Below are 18,839 nucleotides of genomic sequence, written 5' to 3'. Positions count from 1 at the left end.
GTTTACTAGAAACTGTTTTCCTGTTTTGATGTTGACAAACCTACAGACAGACAGATTCCTATCTGCTGCTTTGTCGCCTGCTTTATGACTGCGTCAGTGTTTTGAGTTTTAACAGGTATTGTCTATGTGCCTTTTGTACGTGTGTGTTTACGTGTGTGTGCAGGCTATATGTGTGCATGCTAGTGTCTTATTATTGCAGGTATGTTTATGAACTGACTTTGTGTGTGTGTGTGTGTGAAAGAGAGAGAGAGAAACACAGAAAGGGGGGAGAAACAAAGCTTTCCTTAGTTTGAAAAAACCCCACAACAGGAAGCCCCAGTGAATGACACAGCCATATTAGGAGCCAGGAAGTGAAGGTGATGGAGTCTCCGTGGTGACAGGGTTCCCAAGACCTGTCACTGCGGCGACGGGGGTCAAACCCTGTTTATGGCTCGCTCATGAGAAACACAAGAGGTCGACGGTTGCACAGGATGACAGGATCGAGGCCTGTGAAGTTTCAGGTTGAGGGCAAATGTGATGCTCCAGTGTGATTCTGTGGTTTGAATCGGAGGGTCACTCAAAAGCCTCCATGTGGACCAAAGTCAGTGTGACTGGGTTTGGGATTTCTTTATAAATATCACTGGCAGTAAAGTCACTTGCATACTATAACGTGCTTCAAAGTTGGCAGGAGGCCGTAAAGGTCTGCTCGGTGTGAAGACATAAATTGATGCACAAAACCTCCTGTAGAGCCAAAATGACACGTTAGCAGACAAAGTATGGAAACCAATTGAAATGAGCCATTCAGAGTAGCAGGTCGGCTCCTGACGTGTTGTGAAGGGACCTTCAGGGGACCTGCTGTGCCTGAAATCTGACAACTGCAAGCCTTCTTAGAAGCAACTGAGGCTCTGTAGATAGAGCTCATTTGATTGTCAGTGAAATCAACAGAAAATTAATTACTACCTATTGGTAACTGATTAGTAGTTTTAGTCGATTTTAAAGGTAAGGCATCAACATGTTGCTCTGTGTGGATTTGCTAGTTTTCCTGTGTTTCTTGTGTGACAGAAACTTTTGACTGTTAGTCAGATAAAACACAAAATTTGAAGACATGGCCTTGGCTTCTGAGCTTTCTAGCTACTGATCTTTCACATTGTGGAGATGAAAACAATTATGTGATTAATTAAGGAATATAAATACACTCCAGTTTTGGATCATGGACTGATAATTTTACAGATTTTCACCCGAACCCCACATGATAATATTCACAGATACTCCAGGTGTTTAGATTGGCTGAGTTTACTACTTCTTAAACCGAAAGAGAGCTGAGCACCGGGTTCAAGTGAATCATGACAGCAGCAGCTGCTGCAGTGACGAGATGTCTCACAGTCATATCCCTTACTCTGATCAAAGCTAACAAGGGTTTCCCCTGACTCATCATGAAGCTGTGACTGCACCAATGGGGGTGTGGGTCATTATCATTGTAATGATGTGTTTTTGTGGAGCACATTTTGGCCCCCAAAACCACCTGCACTTTGCTTGGTCTGCTGGCAAAAACATGAAAAATGTGAAAATGTAGACCAGCTGACTTTGGTTAAACCTTAACTCGCCACTGCCTGCAGCAACATCACAATGACAGCCGTTTGAATTCTTTCGTTTTGTGTCAAGCACAAAACCCTCCACTTAGTTTCGGTCTCAAGCTTCAGCAGCGGTTTATCCCTGTGAAGCTCTTTTTATGTTAAATTAAAGGTCGATTAGATAATAGAAACACATCAGCAGCATCCTTGTTGCTAAGTGGAATCACATGCATATCTTGTATTCCCAATAACCCTGGTTTAATTCCTGTTAAGGACATTTGTTCCTTTCTCTTCATTTTCTTGTGGGGAAAAAAACTGAAAAATATGAAAATTATTGGTAGAAGGTGTGAAGTGTTGCTTAATGTTACATTCAGGCATGCAGTAGATGTGTTAGAACCAAATTATTCTTGATACAGTCAGGAAAACACCCAGCTTAATCTGGAAGTTGCAGTGTTGTTAGTTCTTTGTCACTTTTGAAAGGTGCAGCAAAATGTTGTGTTTGTAAATCATGTTGTTGACTCTCTGATGTCTGAGGACCATGACCGCAGTCATGTAGAAACATGTGATTCATCAAGAGTGGCGAAAACATGAAAATGACCGTGATTGCAGCACGGAGGTTTTCACATGACAGCAGCATTTTGCAAACAAACGACTCCCTCCCAAACTACCAGAAAGTCTTAAACGCTGATAAGCTCCATCGACCTCAGAGTCAAGGACACCCACAGACTGCCTCGAGTCGTGCAAGATTTTCCTGAATTTACCACCCAAACGTGCCTAATGTCTTCTGTGTTGTTGGCCGAGAAACGAGTCAAATTCTCATTCTTGATGCATAGCCTCGGTCAGCAGGTGAACTTTCCTCCAGACAGCCTGAGTCACACCTCAGAGACGTATTGGACAAGCTCTTGATAATTAGATACCATAGAGCTCAGTTACTGATGTTTGTCTCATTAAAGAGGTCTGCTTGAGAGATATGAAAGTGCATTTTTTTTTTATTTATAAGAGCCTAATGTCTTCTCAATCAAATCAGCTGCCATTAGCTCACGTCCGCTCCCTGCCTTCTTCCATCTTTCCGTTTCTTTTGTCTGTTGAGGAGTGAAATATCAGCAGCATCCTCCTCGCATTGATCTGCAGCAATTCCACATCACTGCTGTCTCACTTCCTCTTAGATTAGTTTAGATTTATTAAAAAGTAAGTGAGGGGGTTTACTTGAAATCACTTGAAGGAACATTTTTGGGAAGTTGTTCAACTGTTTTGTCTCAGATTAAGTGAAACAAACATATATATATATAAAGAAAATATTAAGTAGAGCTATTGATGTGTATTTGAGCCAACTTTAAGCTGACATAGCTTCAGACACAAAGCAGAGACATTATCAAGATTAGGATAGATTACCAGAGTAGATATCTTTAGTTTCCCTTTTGCCTCTAAATGAGAAGGCACCCAAGTGGTGTTTAATGCATTTGTCTTATTTTTTAAGGAAGTCGCATTAAGGGTCAGTTGACAGGGAGACAACAGTTAAGTTCTGATTTAATTATCTGAGATTCAGCTGACTTCACTTAGCTAAAAGTCTGTCTGCCTCCTCCCTCCCTTCTTTGTGTCCTTCCTCTCTGCAGCTCAGTGAAATCATGTCAGCCAGCAAATATTTATTTCATGCACCAAATCTGAACATGGCAGCACTGTGCTTTTAAAGTGTTTGTTTAAACAGTGTCAGAAATGTGTCCTGATTTGTTCTAATTCATCCTCCCTTCTGTCAGCTGTCTTCTCTAATAATATCATCTACTATATAGTCTTGCTTTTCAATCCTCTTCTTTCTCAATGGGCCTTATTTTCATTCAGTAATTAGACTTTAGTAATTATTTTGTTTTTACAGCATTCATAATACTTGCAATCCTCATAAACTCTCTTTGTACCCTGTGCAAATATATTTAGATGTGTCTTTAGAAAAATCTCTTACTGTAGACTCAGGTCATGTGTTACAGTGTGTGTGTGTGATTTGTGAACTGATACAAATGTGCGTGTGTGTATCCTGTCCCACGGCAGCCGAGTTTATTAATAACCGATGTTGTTGGTGACAGGTTTGCATGACCAGTTTGCGAGGTGTTGTCTGATATTATTCAAAGCTATTGACAGCATGTGTACTGAACAGCGTACGGTTTGCGTTTCCGTTATGTCGCTGCATCCTGCGTGCGTTTGTTAAAGCTGAAAGTGTTCAAGTTATTTCCAGGGACTCGTCCTAACGTGAGACTCTGCCATGCGATGTCTGCGTGTCTGTAATCCTCACTGGGTTTCCGGCAGTGGAAAGTTAATGTAATAAAAAGCGAGGTCACGTGTACGTAACGGCCTGTTGTTCCGATCCAATTCTTTTAATTCAAGAACTGTATTTACTTATAAATTTGAAATATTTAATAAATGCATGAACGGTTTGGCGTCAGGAGAGAAGAAGAGATGCTCCTTTCCCTTCATCTGTGTTCCCTCATCACCTTTCTTGAGCTCATGCTGTCAAGGTCATGAGTTTCCTGACTCTGTTCAAACTCAAGTCATCAGAAATGACAGGAAAATAACAACAAGAAAAACCCCCACAAAAACCAGAGAAACTTGATCACTGAGTGTCCACGTTCCTGTTTTGTCTGCATTAAAGCAGCACACAGGAGCTGATGTTGCAGGCCTTTGTGTGATAATCCAGGGTGAACACAGACTGTGGGTTTGTCTTCTCTACCTTTTGTGTGAGATGCATACTTCACCTGTGACAAAGACATCGTTCTCATACGCTGCAGTTAACTGAAAACTTTGTTTCTTTATCATATTGCACATTATGTATCACAACAGCCCAACCTTAACATCATTATTACATCAATTATTGATGTTTTGTTTTAAGTGTCCACATCTTATCTTTTACAGCATCAGTCTGTGAATCACTGGTGTTTATCACACAGATGATGCAGGTTTTAGTTACAGCTGACACAAGAAATGAATTGTGTCTTGTCCCTGTTAAATAAACAGCCAATAAAATGATTTTTCATACATGCTGTAGATTAAACTCACTTCTTTGCAGTTTTGCTAATGCATGAATCAGATACAAACCCATATTTTATCTTAAAGGCTGATTCCGCTTGAAAAACTGCTCAGTTTCGTTAATTAAATCAAGTAAAACATGTTACTTGCACCCCCTGGTGGAGGAGAGAAATACTTCATTGTCAAATCTCAGGTGTTTATTGGTTATCTTAAAATGTCTGTCTCAGTGTGGCTGAAAAATTTCTTGTTGCTCCACCATACCTGTACCTCATACCTGTCTGTCCATTTGGCTGTGTGCAGGTCTTCCAGAGCAGTACTACAGTCTGACGTGGTTCCTCAGTCCGGTTCTCGGCCTCATGTTCACTCCTCTTATTGGCTCGGCCAGCGACCGCTGTACTCTGCGATGGGGCAGGAGGAGGCCATTCATCCTGGCTCTCTGCATAGGAACGCTGATAGGAGTGGCTCTGTTTCTGAATGGATCTCTGATAGGTGAGTTCAAACAAACAACAACCGGGTGCTTGTTTCCTTTTCTATCAGGAGCTTGTAAAGCTTAAAAAAACAAACAAACAAACAAAAATAAATAGATATGGGATTGTCTTTAAAGGTTTGTATTATCTTAGGAATCATCAAGTTATTTTTGCTTTCTGGCCCCACGATAACTTGCTGAAATCTTATTCAAGTTCTGTAACGACACCATAAGGTTTTCAATGAGAACAATAACAGTAACTCTGTGAAGATCCAAGTGCAGACATTCTTAGTGTGAACACACAAGATATACAGAAGCACTTTGTTTGCAGGACTCTTTGTAAAGAGATTGTCTACGTATTATACAGTATACTGCATATCAGTGCCAGTCAGAGAAAACTGGCAAGCAAAGAATGCGATTTTATTTAAATTGTAGTTGAATATCATTTTCTATCTTCAAAGAATAGATACTCACATTTCTTGTGCAGGGGGATAAACACCAAACCAGACACGCAGAACTGAAGGCATGTGGTATAAAACATGATCCTCAGCAAAGCGCCAAACTACAGAACTAAAACAGTCATTCAAAAGTGCAATACACCACACACATCTGCATAACACAATACAATCTCACAGTGTGTGTAAAAAGATGTTACATGTTGGCTTAAAAACACAGATGTTTACTGTGTACCCTCTGCTGAACTCTTATCCAACCCACCTGAGACTATCAGGGCCTCGGTGGGAATGAAACCCCAAACACTGTTCACGTCAACACTGTGGTTTTACCCAGCATGCCCTTCTGCCTCAGAGAGAATAAAATAACAGAACAGCTTCCCTCATAGTAGAGCATCATATGCCAAGAGCTTAACCCGCTGAGAGTTGTGGTCTTTGGTTTGACCCTCGCCGTTATTGCATCATCCAAATGTCAGTCCAAGGACATATTCATCCGGTCCAATCAAACAGATTGATCAGTTGTCAATCATGCCACACAGATATTGATCTTACTACCAGTTGTTAGGTCATCAACCACTTCCTATAGGCCACACATGTAAACATACACTACAGCAGAGTAAGGTCTGTGTAATCAGCCAATCGTTGAATTTACAGATGGTGGTAAACAGTTTATTGTATATAACAGTTTAAGTGACTGCTACATCACACACAATATTTTTCCTTCTGTTTTTATCGACCTTCAGTAGTCTTTGACACTGTTACTACACTGTCTTGTGGTCAGTGACATTAATTTGATGCTATGTTGCACAAATGTTTAAATGGTATTTGGCAATGCACTTTGAACATTGTTGGACACACTAAATGATTAAAATCAGTGCAGCAGAACCAGAGATATTTACCTTCTTTATTCTATACGCTCCTCTTCCTTGTGAAAACCTGACCCCGACAGTATAGTGCAGTATGGCTCTTTTATGCAAGTAACAGCTGATGTCAGTTTGAGCTGCTAGCCTGAAGCAGAAATGAGGAGAAACTGGTGACCTCTTTACTCCTTCAGATGTTTTTTAAATTCATTTTCAAATTTGTATCCTTTAGTCCCAGCTGACATTGACTCAGGTTACATTGTTGAAGCAGGTTATCACACATGTATTAATAGACATAAAATAGTTTATTTCCTTAGTGTTGCCCATAGCAGTAACTGGTCTTGAAAGCCCATATTGCCGTGTGTCTACTGGGTTTCCCGCAGCTTTCTTCATATTATAATAGGGTGTAAAAGGTCTTCATTCAAATGTAGACCAAATGGGTGAAAAGTGTACAGTACAACAATAGCCGACTGGGTCTTTAAATGTCCGTAAATAGAACAAAGTGAAATGAATTGTCAGAGGAGTTATAAATAACAAGAAGGAGAGCTGTGTGAACGGTTTTCAGTCAGCAGATTCTGTTCACTTCTATTCAATTCTATTTTGTTCTGCCGCCATTCTTCTGCAGGGAGGTTGGCACTCAGGTCGTTTTAGGGCACCAGTGTGTGTGTGTGTGTGTGTGTGTGTGTGCGCGCGCACCTTGCCTGTGGGGTTGACATGGGAAAAGACCAGTGACCTGTCTCTGTGTGAGAAAACTGAGGGATTACGAGAGCTAAAGTGTACATTTCCATGGATGTATGTGCAGTGTATGAACGTGTGTGAACAACACTGGGTGACATGGGAAAACTGTAGTAACCTGTGTGTGTGTGTGTGTGTGTGTTGACATGGGAACACAGGAGCAGGCAGTTCACAGGGAAATGCTTCCTGTTTGCTTCCCCCTTTCCACCAATCACAATTCACTTCCTGTCTGTCTGCCTGGCTAGTAAGTAATGAGTAGTGCGGGTCCATTGTCCCCCCCCCCCCACCCCCCAAATACACACGACAAACACACACACACTCTGCTGTTCTTTCTATGAACGTTTGCTTCCCTGATGTTAATGGATATCAGATTGTAAAGTCATGCTGCGTCACAGTGCCTGTGATATCTCACTCACACACACTCACACACACACACATTTATATATAGGTAACTAAAGCTTTCCCATGTGTTGTTTTCATCCATTCATACAGTTACTCTCTCAGGCCGTCAGACACAAACACACACACTGAGCAGCTTGAGGGGATGACCAGGTCACAAGTGTAATGAGACGTACAAGGTCACACACGTTATGCAAAGGAGTGTGGGTAATGTGCAGTGACCCATTTGTGTGTGTCTTTGTATCTGCGTTATGCAGCTGTTGAAACTCGATAACCAACTATTGATCACATGTGAAGCATTGACCAGAGTTACATCACTGTTAGCCATTCCAGATGTTTGTGATTTTCTCATTATAATTTTGTGAAAAAAGCATTTACATTTTTCTAGTCTTTTGGGCATATATTATATACATATAATAATATACCTTTTAATTTTCAGTATTCAGTTCTGTTGATATTTGTTGGCTTTTCACCATGAAACTCAAGACGTGGATGTAATAGAAACGTTTTAATTTGATTTAATTAGATTTTCTCAGTTCTTCCTCTTAATGGTGGCAGACAGCTCAGACCGAAAACCGAAAAATCCATCTACATGACTTGATACCACTAGGTGTATTCAGTGGGAAATATGCTTTTTTCAGTATAATGACCCTTAAAACTATATTATATAACTATACTTATATATAACTATACCTTAAAAAAATATTTCAAGTCTATTATATATAAACATTTAAATAGTCTTAAAAGAAAACTATCAGCTAAAATCTATCACGTGGCCCATCTCATTTCACTTTCTGTTTTCTGTTTAACAACTCTGTTTTTGTTGTGAATAATGACCAGTCTCTGTCCTTTAATGTCATTCACCCTTAGGTCTGTCTATGGGCGACGAGCAGGGAACACAACCAATAGGAATTGTTCTTACTGTGCTGGGCGTGGTGGTGTTGGACTTCTGTGCAGACGCAACAGAGGGACCAATCAGAGCATACTTGTTAGACGTGGCGGACACAGAGGAACAAGACATGGCGCTCAACATCCATGCTGCCTCGGCAGGTATTGCTGACATCTGACACACACGCATACGTTTAACATTAACGGGGTTTGAACATGTATTTCAACAGCAGTGGTAGGTGTAGTGCGCAGAAAAATGCAGCTTGCAGTCAGGGTGTCAGGAACCATAGCAATTTTTTGGTCTAGTTGACATAAACTATATAGACAAAAGTATTGGGACATGTGACCATTACACCAACGGGGACTTTAATGACGCTGAATTCTAAATACATAAACAGCTTTTCAGCGCTAACAGCCTCCACTCTTCTGGGAAGGCTTTCCAAAGACATTCGAGTGTTTCTGTTGGAATTTTGCCCATTCATGTAATCAAGCAACAGTGAGGTTAGCCACTGATGTTGGATGACAAGGCCTGCCGCGCATTCTCCTTTCTAGTTCATCCTGCACATGTTGGATGGGGTTGAGGTCAGGGCTCTGTGCAGGCCAGTCAAGTTCTTCCACACCAAACTCATCTAACCATGTCTTTATGGAGCTTTGCTTTGTGCACTAGGGCACAGTCATGCAGGAATGGAAAGGGCCTTCCCCAAACTGTTGGCACAAAGTTGGAAACATAGCATTGTCCAAAATGTCTTGGTATGCTGAAGCATTAAGATTTCCCTTCACTGGAAGTAAGGGGTCGAACCCAACCCTAAAGTGATGTGTCTGGATACTTTTGTCAATGTGGTGTAAATTAGCCTGTTCAAGTCTCCTTCATAAGTCCAGACTGATCTGCTTGTCCACGTGTGCAGGTCTTGGTGGCGCGGTCGGTTATGCTCTAGGAGGTTTAGACTGGACACACACTTTCCTTGGAGCAGCCTTCAAGTCCCAGGAGCAGATCCTGTTCTTCTTCGCTGCCATCCTCTTCTCTGTCTCTGTGGTGTTACATCTCTTCAGCATCGAGGAGCAGCAGTACTCGCCCCAACATGACAGGCTGGACCAGGTACAGCCTGTGCTTTAAGTGCAACACATAGCTTTAGTAAGACTTTGATTTTTCATGATGTTACAAAAGATACGGTTCTCATTACTCTCTAACCAGGAGAGTCCAGAGTGCGCCAACACCCAACCATCGGCCAATGGCAGGACTGGGCTTTTTGCACCCAAGCTGGAATTAATTGGAGAAAATGAAACAATGGACACCTACGACCTCTATGACCCCTACGGAGACGACCAGTCAGAGCATGGGGATATGGACATGGACTTCCTAGAGATGGAGCTTGTGAGAAGTAAGTTCACAGACTTCTGCCTCTTTTGTTGAAACTTAAATGCAAATTTTCCTATTCAAATCCAAAGACATTTGGAAAAGGAAACTGTATGATGGGAATACGTGGTGATCCCATTTCCAAGGCTCTCAATGAGTCTCTAGGGCCAGGTCCACCAAAGAGATATTTTTCCTGAGACCAGCTTATTTTTTCAGTTGTTTGCAATGACTCACAAAATCTCACAAACTCCCATGGAGAAAATAATATCAACGAAGTACTAGCAGAAAATGCCCCAACAGGGGTATCTGGGGAGCTCATCATTTCCCCTCTTTTCTCCCCTTCTACTTGTTACCATTTCTTCTGAATTACTTTTAAATCTAATCTGCCCTCTCCCTGTGTTTCTTCAGGTAAAAGTGACAGCGTTCTCGCCATGGCAGATGCCACTCTGGACCACCTGGACCATGACGCGTTGTTCCTGTGCCACCTGGAGCCATCCATTTTCGCTGACCGCCTCTCACCTTATCACGGCTCGCCTCCTACGACCTCCTTCTTCAACCTCAATCGCAGCACTCCACCCCCTCGGTTTGGCAACATCAGACGCAGCAGCAGTGCAGGAAGTCAGGACCTGCTACGGCTCCAAGCCAACAACCACCAGGTGCACGCTCCCACCTCCAGGATTTCACGCGTCTCGGCTTTCTTACAGGAAATGGAGAATGACGACGGTCAGGAGGCGTTGCTGAACAACCAGCTCAATGAGCAGCGGACACTGAACGGGCGGCTGTTAGCCAGTGTAACTAATGCTGATAGAGTTAGCACGAACAGGCTGAGTTCTAAGGGACAAGCACATCGCGCTGGAATGGTCAAAGGTTTGTATGTTTATGTTATATTTGACTTGAATAAAAATATAAAACTTAAGAAATTGTAAGTACGAGTGAACAGTTGTTTTTTTTTTTGCCATTACAACTCCTATTGTAGAATACTTGTTTGAAATATTTAAAGGAATAGTAAAACATATTGGAGAATAGTGAAACTCTTCTTTATTCTCTCGCTGAGAGTTAGATGTGAAGATCTCAGAGTTTGATATTTACCAAGTTATCAAACTCTCCCTTTCAAATGTTAATCTGTAATCTCTGTCTTTTTCCAGCTGCCAGTACCGGAGCCCCAATGCGGCAGTCACGCCACCGTCACACCTTCTATCGCCAGCCGTCCTGCACCTTCTCCTACTACGGTCGAGTTGGGAGCCACCGCTACCGTTACCGGCGGGCCAATGCCGCTTTCCTCATCAAGCCGTCCCGCAGCATGAACGACCTGTACGAAGTGGAGGCCAGACACAGGAGGAGGAGCAGACAGAGGAAGAGACACCGCAGCGGAAACACCAACTCTTCCAGTGGTGACACAGAGAGCGAAGAGGGAGAGGTGAGAATTTACTCATCAGATGCATCCGTGATACGGTCGAGCCCTTACTTCCAATGTGTTAAGTGTCTTGTTATGGTAGGACAGTGTCTGATCCTGTCTCCTCCCTTTAGGTCGAGACCACCGTACGGCTGCTGTGGCTCTCCATGTTGAAGATGCCTCCGGAGCTGCTGCGACTGTGTGCCTGTCACCTGCTCACCTGGTTCTCCATCATCGCTGAGGCTGTCTTCTTCACTGACTTCATGGGACAAGTCATCTACCATGGAGATCCTACTGTACGTCAGTCAGACAGATGCGTAGATACATCCCAACTCTCCCCTCAAGTTCACTTACTTTAAAGGCATCTGATTTGAAGCTTCAGAAAGAGATGAATAACAATGCAAAACACAGTGAGATTAGTCATTATTTGACCTGAAAACATGATCCCTTATGCATTACATAATCTTCCACCTCCACAATTGGGCACATGGACTAACCCTAACCCTTAATCAAAACCCAGTGCAACCCAAAATGTTTTGAGTATTTGCTAAGCTGTACTCTTCACTCTGCACTTTTCTTTTTGACCTCATTACTTATTGCGACATTCTTATAAGGCTGTTTTACTTACACTCAGGCTCCTTCCAACTCTACGTTATTGGAAAGTTATCACAGAGGAGTTCAGATGGGATGTTGGGGGCTGGTTATATATGCCATGACTGCAGCTACATGTTCAGGTATTGCATCCCTACTCCCATCTCAGGAATACATGCATGCAAAAATAACACATTTTGGCATTAAACTTTGGTCTGACGCAATCACCTAATGTACTCTTTCCAGCCATCCTTCAGAAGTACCTCGACAACTTTGACCTGAGCATTAAGATCATCTACATCCTGGGAACACTTGGATTTTCCATCGGTACGAACCACAGCACAGTAATAGAATAACACAAAAAGATATGAGGAGGCAGTAAGGAACTCTGGGATTTTTCTCTTTTTTTTCCTCTCCATAGGAACTGCTGTCATGGCGATCTTCCCCAATGTGTATGTTGCAATGGTGATGATCAGCAGCATGGGCATCATCTCCATGAGTATCTCCTACTGTCCTTATGCTCTGCTGGGGCAGTATCACGAAATTAAAGAGGTGCTTATTTTTGCTTATTTTTTCCATTTAAAATCTGATATCGACCTGTGTTTACAGGAGCGGGCTACTGGGGCACTAGATGTATATTAATCCACGACTGCAAATAGTCCCTAACAAATGCATTCATTTATCCCGTTTTGATCTGTTTGTTTTTTGTAATTGAGATGTTAGTTAAAAATGCTTCAGAGAACTTATCTATTGCAATTGCAACATTTGTATTACTGCATCTCATAAGATATATATATTTTTTGATATTTAGCTTTCAGTATTATTATCTGTATCTATCTTTGTCTCCTGCAGTACATCCAGCACAGTCCTGGTAATTCCCGGAGAGGCTTTGGCATCGACTGTGCCATCTTATCCTGCCAGGTGTGTGTCTTAGTGAAACATTTGTAGCCTTTTCTTATACATATGCTATAATATGCTAAAACAACAGTGTTTTTTCTAATCATTTGTAATTTTGCAGGTGTACATCAGTCAGATCTTGGTGGCCTCAGCTCTGGGTGCTGTAGTGGAAGCTGTTGGCAGTGTCCGTGTCATTCCCATGGTGGCCTCAGGTGGCTCCTTCCTTGGCTTCTTAACTGCCTGCTTCCTGGTCATTTACCCGACTCCAAACAACCAGTGAGAAAACCAACTGCTCTAAGTCATTTGCTGCCATTAAAGGCACAGTTTGACAATATAGTAAACACATGGGCTTTCTTGCCAGGAGTTAGATGAAAGGGTTGATATCACCCTCGTCTGTCCACAAAATATGACGCTACAGCCAGCAGCTGGTTTAGCTTAGCTTGGCATAAAGACTGGAAACAAGGGGAAATAGCCAGCCTTGGTGTCCAAAGGTGACAAAATCTACATACCAGCTCCTCTAAAGCTCAGTTGTTGTTAATTTTTGGTAAGTTAAGCTACCCTTCCTTTGGCTCCTGGCAAGTAAGTGACATAAGCATGCTTCCTCAGTTATGAAACTATTCCTTTCAGTCCAAAATACAGTCCTAACAGTTATGATTTTAATTTTGATTGGCAGGGAGGGTGACTCAGCCAAAGCTTCGGAGAAACGGGCCTTGACGACGCTGGAAAATCCCAGCAGCAATGAAGGGGCTGTTACTGTGGCGATAGAGAAACCCAGCTTCCTGAAACTGAACAAGGAAGGCAAGGCCACCTCCACCACCACTTCCTGTCATACGGAGAATGAGTCCGCTCTGTAATTGGCTGGATGAATCGACAGAAATGAATAAGCAACTGAATACACTATTAAAATTATCACTGATGGAAAAAACTTGAGGATGTGGGCCAGTGTCCTCTCCACTGTAGTTTACGGACACAAGGGGGAGGCTGGCGTGGGTTTGGTACATCCTTGGTGTCTGTTCTCGCTTTGATGGGCAATTTGCTGAAGAAAACAACTCAATCTCTCGGGGGACATGTGTTTCACTAGACAGACTTATCCTGCAAAAATGCATTCTGGTCCCAGTGCTGTTTCAGCCGTCACTGAAATTCCTTCCACTTAGACCTCACGGACGTTTGAGTGAGCCGCCAGGGTCGCCTGGAAATGAGAAATTCTTTGGTCGTGGTTTTAACGAGAGGTCGTCTCTGTCTCTCAGGGCCTCCAGTAGGTGCCACCTGGGCAGGAAACTTCAGGGGACTTGCACATATACATACACGCACATCTCTTCATCTTGGCTCAACACAATCGAATGAACACCTGAGTAACTGTTGATGAACACTAGTTATCGAAGCTGCAATCATTCAAAAATGCTGAAAATTGTTTTCCCTCACTGTGGAATCTGCTCAATTGAATCTTTGCTCCATGACGCCGAAGCAGATAAACTTAAAGTGCGTGTGTGTGTCTGCTGACTTGGTGTCTCCAGCAGAGGCATCGTGTTCACCAAAATAAACCCAACAACTCACTCGGCTTTGCAGGACTTTTACAGCACTCTGTGACAGTAGCTTTAAGACTCTAGAGACTTTTGGAAGTGGCATTTCTGAAAAACGTAAGAACGCAAAGCCCGGTCCCGGAGGGGAAATAAGTCCTCAAATTGATTGCGAGAGTTTTTTGTTTTGTTTTGTTTTTGTTTTGTTTGTTTTTTTACCTCCCTCTTCCACGTGGCAGGAGTGCTTTAGTCCTTCACTCCAGGGCAGAGTTGAGAATATTTAAGAGCTCGAGCAAAAAGTTGCCTGTATATTGAGTCAAAAATACAAATGTGTATTGAGTGAAATTCCAGGAAAGAGAGTATAGATGCAATATGCAACATACACAGGGCATTAAAATCCCAAATATTATTTTCATGATTTATTGAGGGCCCAGAGTGATGCCTGTGTTTTATTTGAATAATCAGACTAACCTACATGCTGCATGTTAGAGGAGCAGAGAGGAGAGAAACCAAACAGCCGAGAAGAAGAAAAGAAAGATGTGGAGTGGTTCTTCTTCTTCTTCTTCTTCAGAAACTACTGTTAGCACAATGTTTGTCACTAACTGCACATTAGCTGAGCCATTCTTGAAAGAGCGCTAAACAACATTCAGTTTGAAAAGATGTTCGGGGGTGTTGTTTGTCTTAGGACACCAGCAGGTGGGAGCTTCCGGACACTCTTCTGTTCCAGAGCTGATAGTCCTTAAGAGAAGGAAAAACAAATCCTTCTAGTTTTGAGTGTTAGTGGCCCATAAGACCAGCTTTAGGCTCATTACTTGGGCCTTGATGGAGGGTTTGCACTCCTGTTTTAGGTGAGTTGATCATTACATCTGTGTGTTTTAAGCTTACAGGAGATTTAGAATAGCAGGGTTGGATGAGGAGCAGGATGAAAGGACTGGAGAGTTGTTATTACCTTTAAAAAGTAGTTTGAGGAAATACATTTATTTGCTATGTAGAATCAGGCTCTCATGTCTGTATGCTAAATATGTAACGTACTACCAGGGGACTGTTAGCTTAGCATAAAGACTCATCAGTCTCAGTCTTATTTAAGTCTTGGAAAGAAAGCAAAAAAAAAAAATGGATTTCCCAAAATGTTTGAACTTTAGCAAAATTTGAATTGTTTCATATATAGAAATGCATGTCTTGACTTGAACAAAAATTAGACACATTTTCAAGAATCCCAGCTGACCCAAAAATCAAATTTCTGAGTAAAATTAAATCAACTTTGGCAAAATCGAGCTGCCTCCTGAAAAACGGCAAAAACAAAAAGTTTGCTTCCAAAAGCCAGCTTGTCCATGGCTGAAATATAATACTCTTTTAAAATGACATGCCTGAGATTCATTTTGTACAATGCTCCATTTTGTATCCCTCAGTTTAGCAACATGGCTTTTACAAAATGGCTGCATTTGCCGTTTTGTGAGGGAAAGCGACAGCGACGTGATCGTAGATGAGGAAGTAAAGGTTTGACTTTGACCGTGTTGACATTCATACACAGCATTGAGACAAATAGCCTACACAGATGGGATACATGCAAGCTGCACAAATTCATTGTTAATGCTGACTGGCACCGCACATTAGTGCAATGTTAAATAATCATAATGTGCAGAATGTTTCAATGGCTGGACAAGTAAAAAAAAAAGAAAAAAGAAGAAGAAAGATTTAAGATATTATTGTCTGTTTTATTTTCTGACACAACAGACCTTGTGTTGCAATAATGGCCCTTGTTAATCAGGTGAAGGGACCGTGTGAGGGTGGAGCAGGGTTGCTTGTGGGGGTGAAAACCTGTCTGAGAACCTGTGTGTTGTTTTCCTCCACGTCAGGTTGAACGGCTGTGGGTTTGGGTCAGATTTCCTTTCGGCTCAATCAGCTAAAACATGCAAATTGAAAGGAATCGAAATGTAAACTGCAGTGAGTTCATTAACTAACGAAAGAACGTTTTAATTTAGTGTGAATTCAAGCATTTAGCGGAGAACCTTACTTCATTTTTCGTTTTGTTTGAGGTTGTTGGTTTATTTTTTTTTCACTTGGGTGAGTGTTGGTGCAGAGTTTAACCCTGTTTCTAGCAAAACAGAAGATTCCTTCCATGATTTCAGGTACATTCAGTCAGTCCCAGAGCAGAGTAGAGTATCATAGAGTATTTTGCTTCCTGTGTTGATCCTGCTCTGGTAGTCATGCCGGGACAAAAAGAAGACGCAGGGACCGGACGATGACAAAAGACGAGGTACAGATGCCAGAGTTTTTGAATGGCTTCTGTAAACACTAGGGCAATAACATATTCTGGATAAAAAAATGGACACACAACTTTAGTTTAAGGACAAATGTTAAGCTTAAAAAGAAAAAAAAACATTGGGTTGTGGAGGTTTGCATGCGAAAACAGCAATATGCATGTGTGGAACACCAAAGTATGACTCTGTACAAATCAGTCAAGCTCTTTTCTTTGTCCTAATAGGTCAGGGATGTGTTTTTTAATGCATGGCTTTGTGTCTTTTTGTTTGAACTTAAATGTGTTTAAAAAAAAAGAAAAGAAAAAAGAAAACAAAACAAATAAACCCAACATGTACTCTTTAAGCTGAAGCATTGTGCTCGGTCCGGGTCAGTATACTCTTAACAAGCCTTTGAAATAATTTTTGTTTAGAACTTCAGACAGCGCACATCTTGTTGCTTTTCCACATGACATACACTAGGATGGAAAGTGCTGATGCGTTCAAAGGCGAGATGTGCGTCGTGCTGAACGACGCTCATTGTTGAAAGTGTAGGCGAGAAACTCCTGGCCGTGAATACTTGAAGTGCAACTTGAGTGTTTTTGTTCCAGTGCAGTGGGAAGTCTTTCATTTGGGGTTTTTCACTTCTGTTCTTAATGTCCTAAGTCTTTTTAGCAGAGACTCTGGAATGTTTCAGACGGCAGCATGGCCTGCTGGGAGATTGAGTTTTTACCTTTGATTCCATCTTGTGACTTAAGTTTGTTTTTTGTTTTTTTTCTTCAAAAAAAAAAGTCGATGAATGTGAGATGATTTCACCTGAAATCATTTTCGTTTTGATGTTCGACAGGGGCAGGGTCTGACGTTGCACACAACTTGCACATAATAAGTTGAAAAACAAAAACAGTAGAAGTGTGTTCCAAAAGGAGGTAACTGTGGATATTTATTATTATTATTATTTTTTTTTTAGCTTTCTGTCTATAAAGGACACTTCTCACTTAGTTTCCAAAAAGAATACAGAAAAGCTGTTCTATTTGCTGTTATGGAACATGTTACAGAAGCAGATTGGATTGTGCGTGTGTGTGTGTGTATGTATGTAAGCAGTTGTCTTGCAGCTGCTCACATCTAAAGCAAAAGGCAAGAGTGTGTTAAAAATGTCATCTCAGTGTTTGTTCTTGGTTCTTGTTCTCTGTTCTTTGCAATCACCTGGTTTACACTTAACTCTGGAATCGATGGCTGCAATACCGGAGATTATTTACGAGTCTTTACTGTTCTGGTGTTTTAACTAAACTAGAAAAATGTCTCTTTTTTTTTTTTTGTATCTATTTGAATTTTCAGGCAGAGCCACACATGAGTTTGGCCTTTGCACTTTTTCAGTGGCAGCCATTTTGGCTCCACCATCCTGATCATTGCATGAATGTGGCGACGTGGAAATGCTGTTTCATGTTTCCAGCCGGCAGCTGTCGGTGGCAGCAGTTAGTCCAACCTGGCCAGACTCAGTGTGTGTGGGTGCGTGTGTGCATGTGTGTGTGTGGCTCTGCCTCTAAGTAAACTGTGTTTCCATCGGAGGAGAGTGAGATGCCTGTTATTATACTTTGATCTTCACAGAGATTAAATCAAGAAGAATACTTAAAGAATGGGAAAGCAAGTATGCGCAGTGTACCATATATAATATGCCTTGTTATTTTAAAAAAAGGGTGTAAATATACATATTTCTCTTTTAGTTTCTTCTTTTTGCTGCTATTAAAAAAAGATGATTATTTTTGTTAGTTTTGTTTTCTATATAAAGACTGTATAAATCTCTATGTTCTGTAAATATGCTTGAGCCTTCATATGTAGGACTCTGGATGAACACTGTATGGAACGCACCTTTAAAATCTCTTCAGAAGTAAACCAACAATGACTCCTTTCGTTATTTAACACTTTAGTATCCAAACATGAGAAGAACTGAAAATAGAATAAAAGCTCCACTCTGGTCCAAATTAATTAAAACTTCTATAATAGTTTTCTGCTGGTGTGTTGTGTCCGCAGATCGAAGAACAAATCGCCGGATTGGTGTAGGAAACTCACGTCATGTGACTGCCAGTGCTATTGTTGTACGATGAAACTAAATCATAAACACGTTTCACACAGTCTCATTAAAATTTGCACGAAAGATACAGTAATAAACAACAACTTTCAAATTAGATTAAACGCGTGCTGTTTAGCAGACAATCTAGTGAGGCTGTCACTGTATGTTGGGAAAATTACGTTTAAAGGCAGTTTTATCCCCAAGACATTTAATCTAATGCTGACCTTGCAGATATGTATTGCTAATATTTCAGAAATGTGGTTGATATCTGTGCATAGGGAAGATGATTCGATTGTTGCCACTCTACAAGATTTATTTAAAGGAATTAGAGAGGATTTTAGGTTAAATGCAAGACTACAAAAGGGTCCCAGAAGGAAACATCTGAAGAACGTTTAACAGTGAATGTTGAGATGTCATAAT

At 41.4% G+C, this 18,839-nt stretch overlaps 1 protein-coding gene across 1 annotated transcript in view; it reads left to right on the top strand.

Annotated features, from left to right (window-relative positions):
• LOC124074461 (solute carrier family 45 member 4) overlaps positions 1-15,215 on the top strand; it is a 47,561-nt gene extending 32,346 nt beyond the window's left edge. Inside the window, exons 4-16 of the mRNA XM_046417420.1 lie at positions 4,863-5,051; positions 8,345-8,524; positions 9,268-9,458; positions 9,555-9,741; positions 10,125-10,583; positions 10,862-11,133; positions 11,244-11,405; positions 11,744-11,843; positions 11,947-12,027; positions 12,122-12,252; positions 12,553-12,621; positions 12,719-12,873; positions 13,271-15,215. Coding sequence (XP_046273376.1) covers positions 4,863-5,051; positions 8,345-8,524; positions 9,268-9,458; positions 9,555-9,741; positions 10,125-10,583; positions 10,862-11,133; positions 11,244-11,405; positions 11,744-11,843; positions 11,947-12,027; positions 12,122-12,252; positions 12,553-12,621; positions 12,719-12,873; positions 13,271-13,451 — 2,357 coding nt within the window. The 3' untranslated portion in view covers positions 13,452-15,215. The remainder of the gene's footprint in view (positions 1-4,862; positions 5,052-8,344; positions 8,525-9,267; positions 9,459-9,554; positions 9,742-10,124; positions 10,584-10,861; positions 11,134-11,243; positions 11,406-11,743; positions 11,844-11,946; positions 12,028-12,121; positions 12,253-12,552; positions 12,622-12,718; positions 12,874-13,270) is intronic.
• Positions 15,216-18,839: the final 3,624 nt, after the last annotated feature.

Source organism: Scatophagus argus, chromosome 17 (genome assembly GCF_020382885.2).
Source record: "Scatophagus argus isolate fScaArg1 chromosome 17, fScaArg1.pri, whole genome shotgun sequence".
Taxonomy (NCBI): domain Eukaryota; kingdom Metazoa; phylum Chordata; class Actinopteri; family Scatophagidae; genus Scatophagus; species Scatophagus argus.
This window is presented reverse-complemented; position numbering and strand designations above follow the sequence as displayed.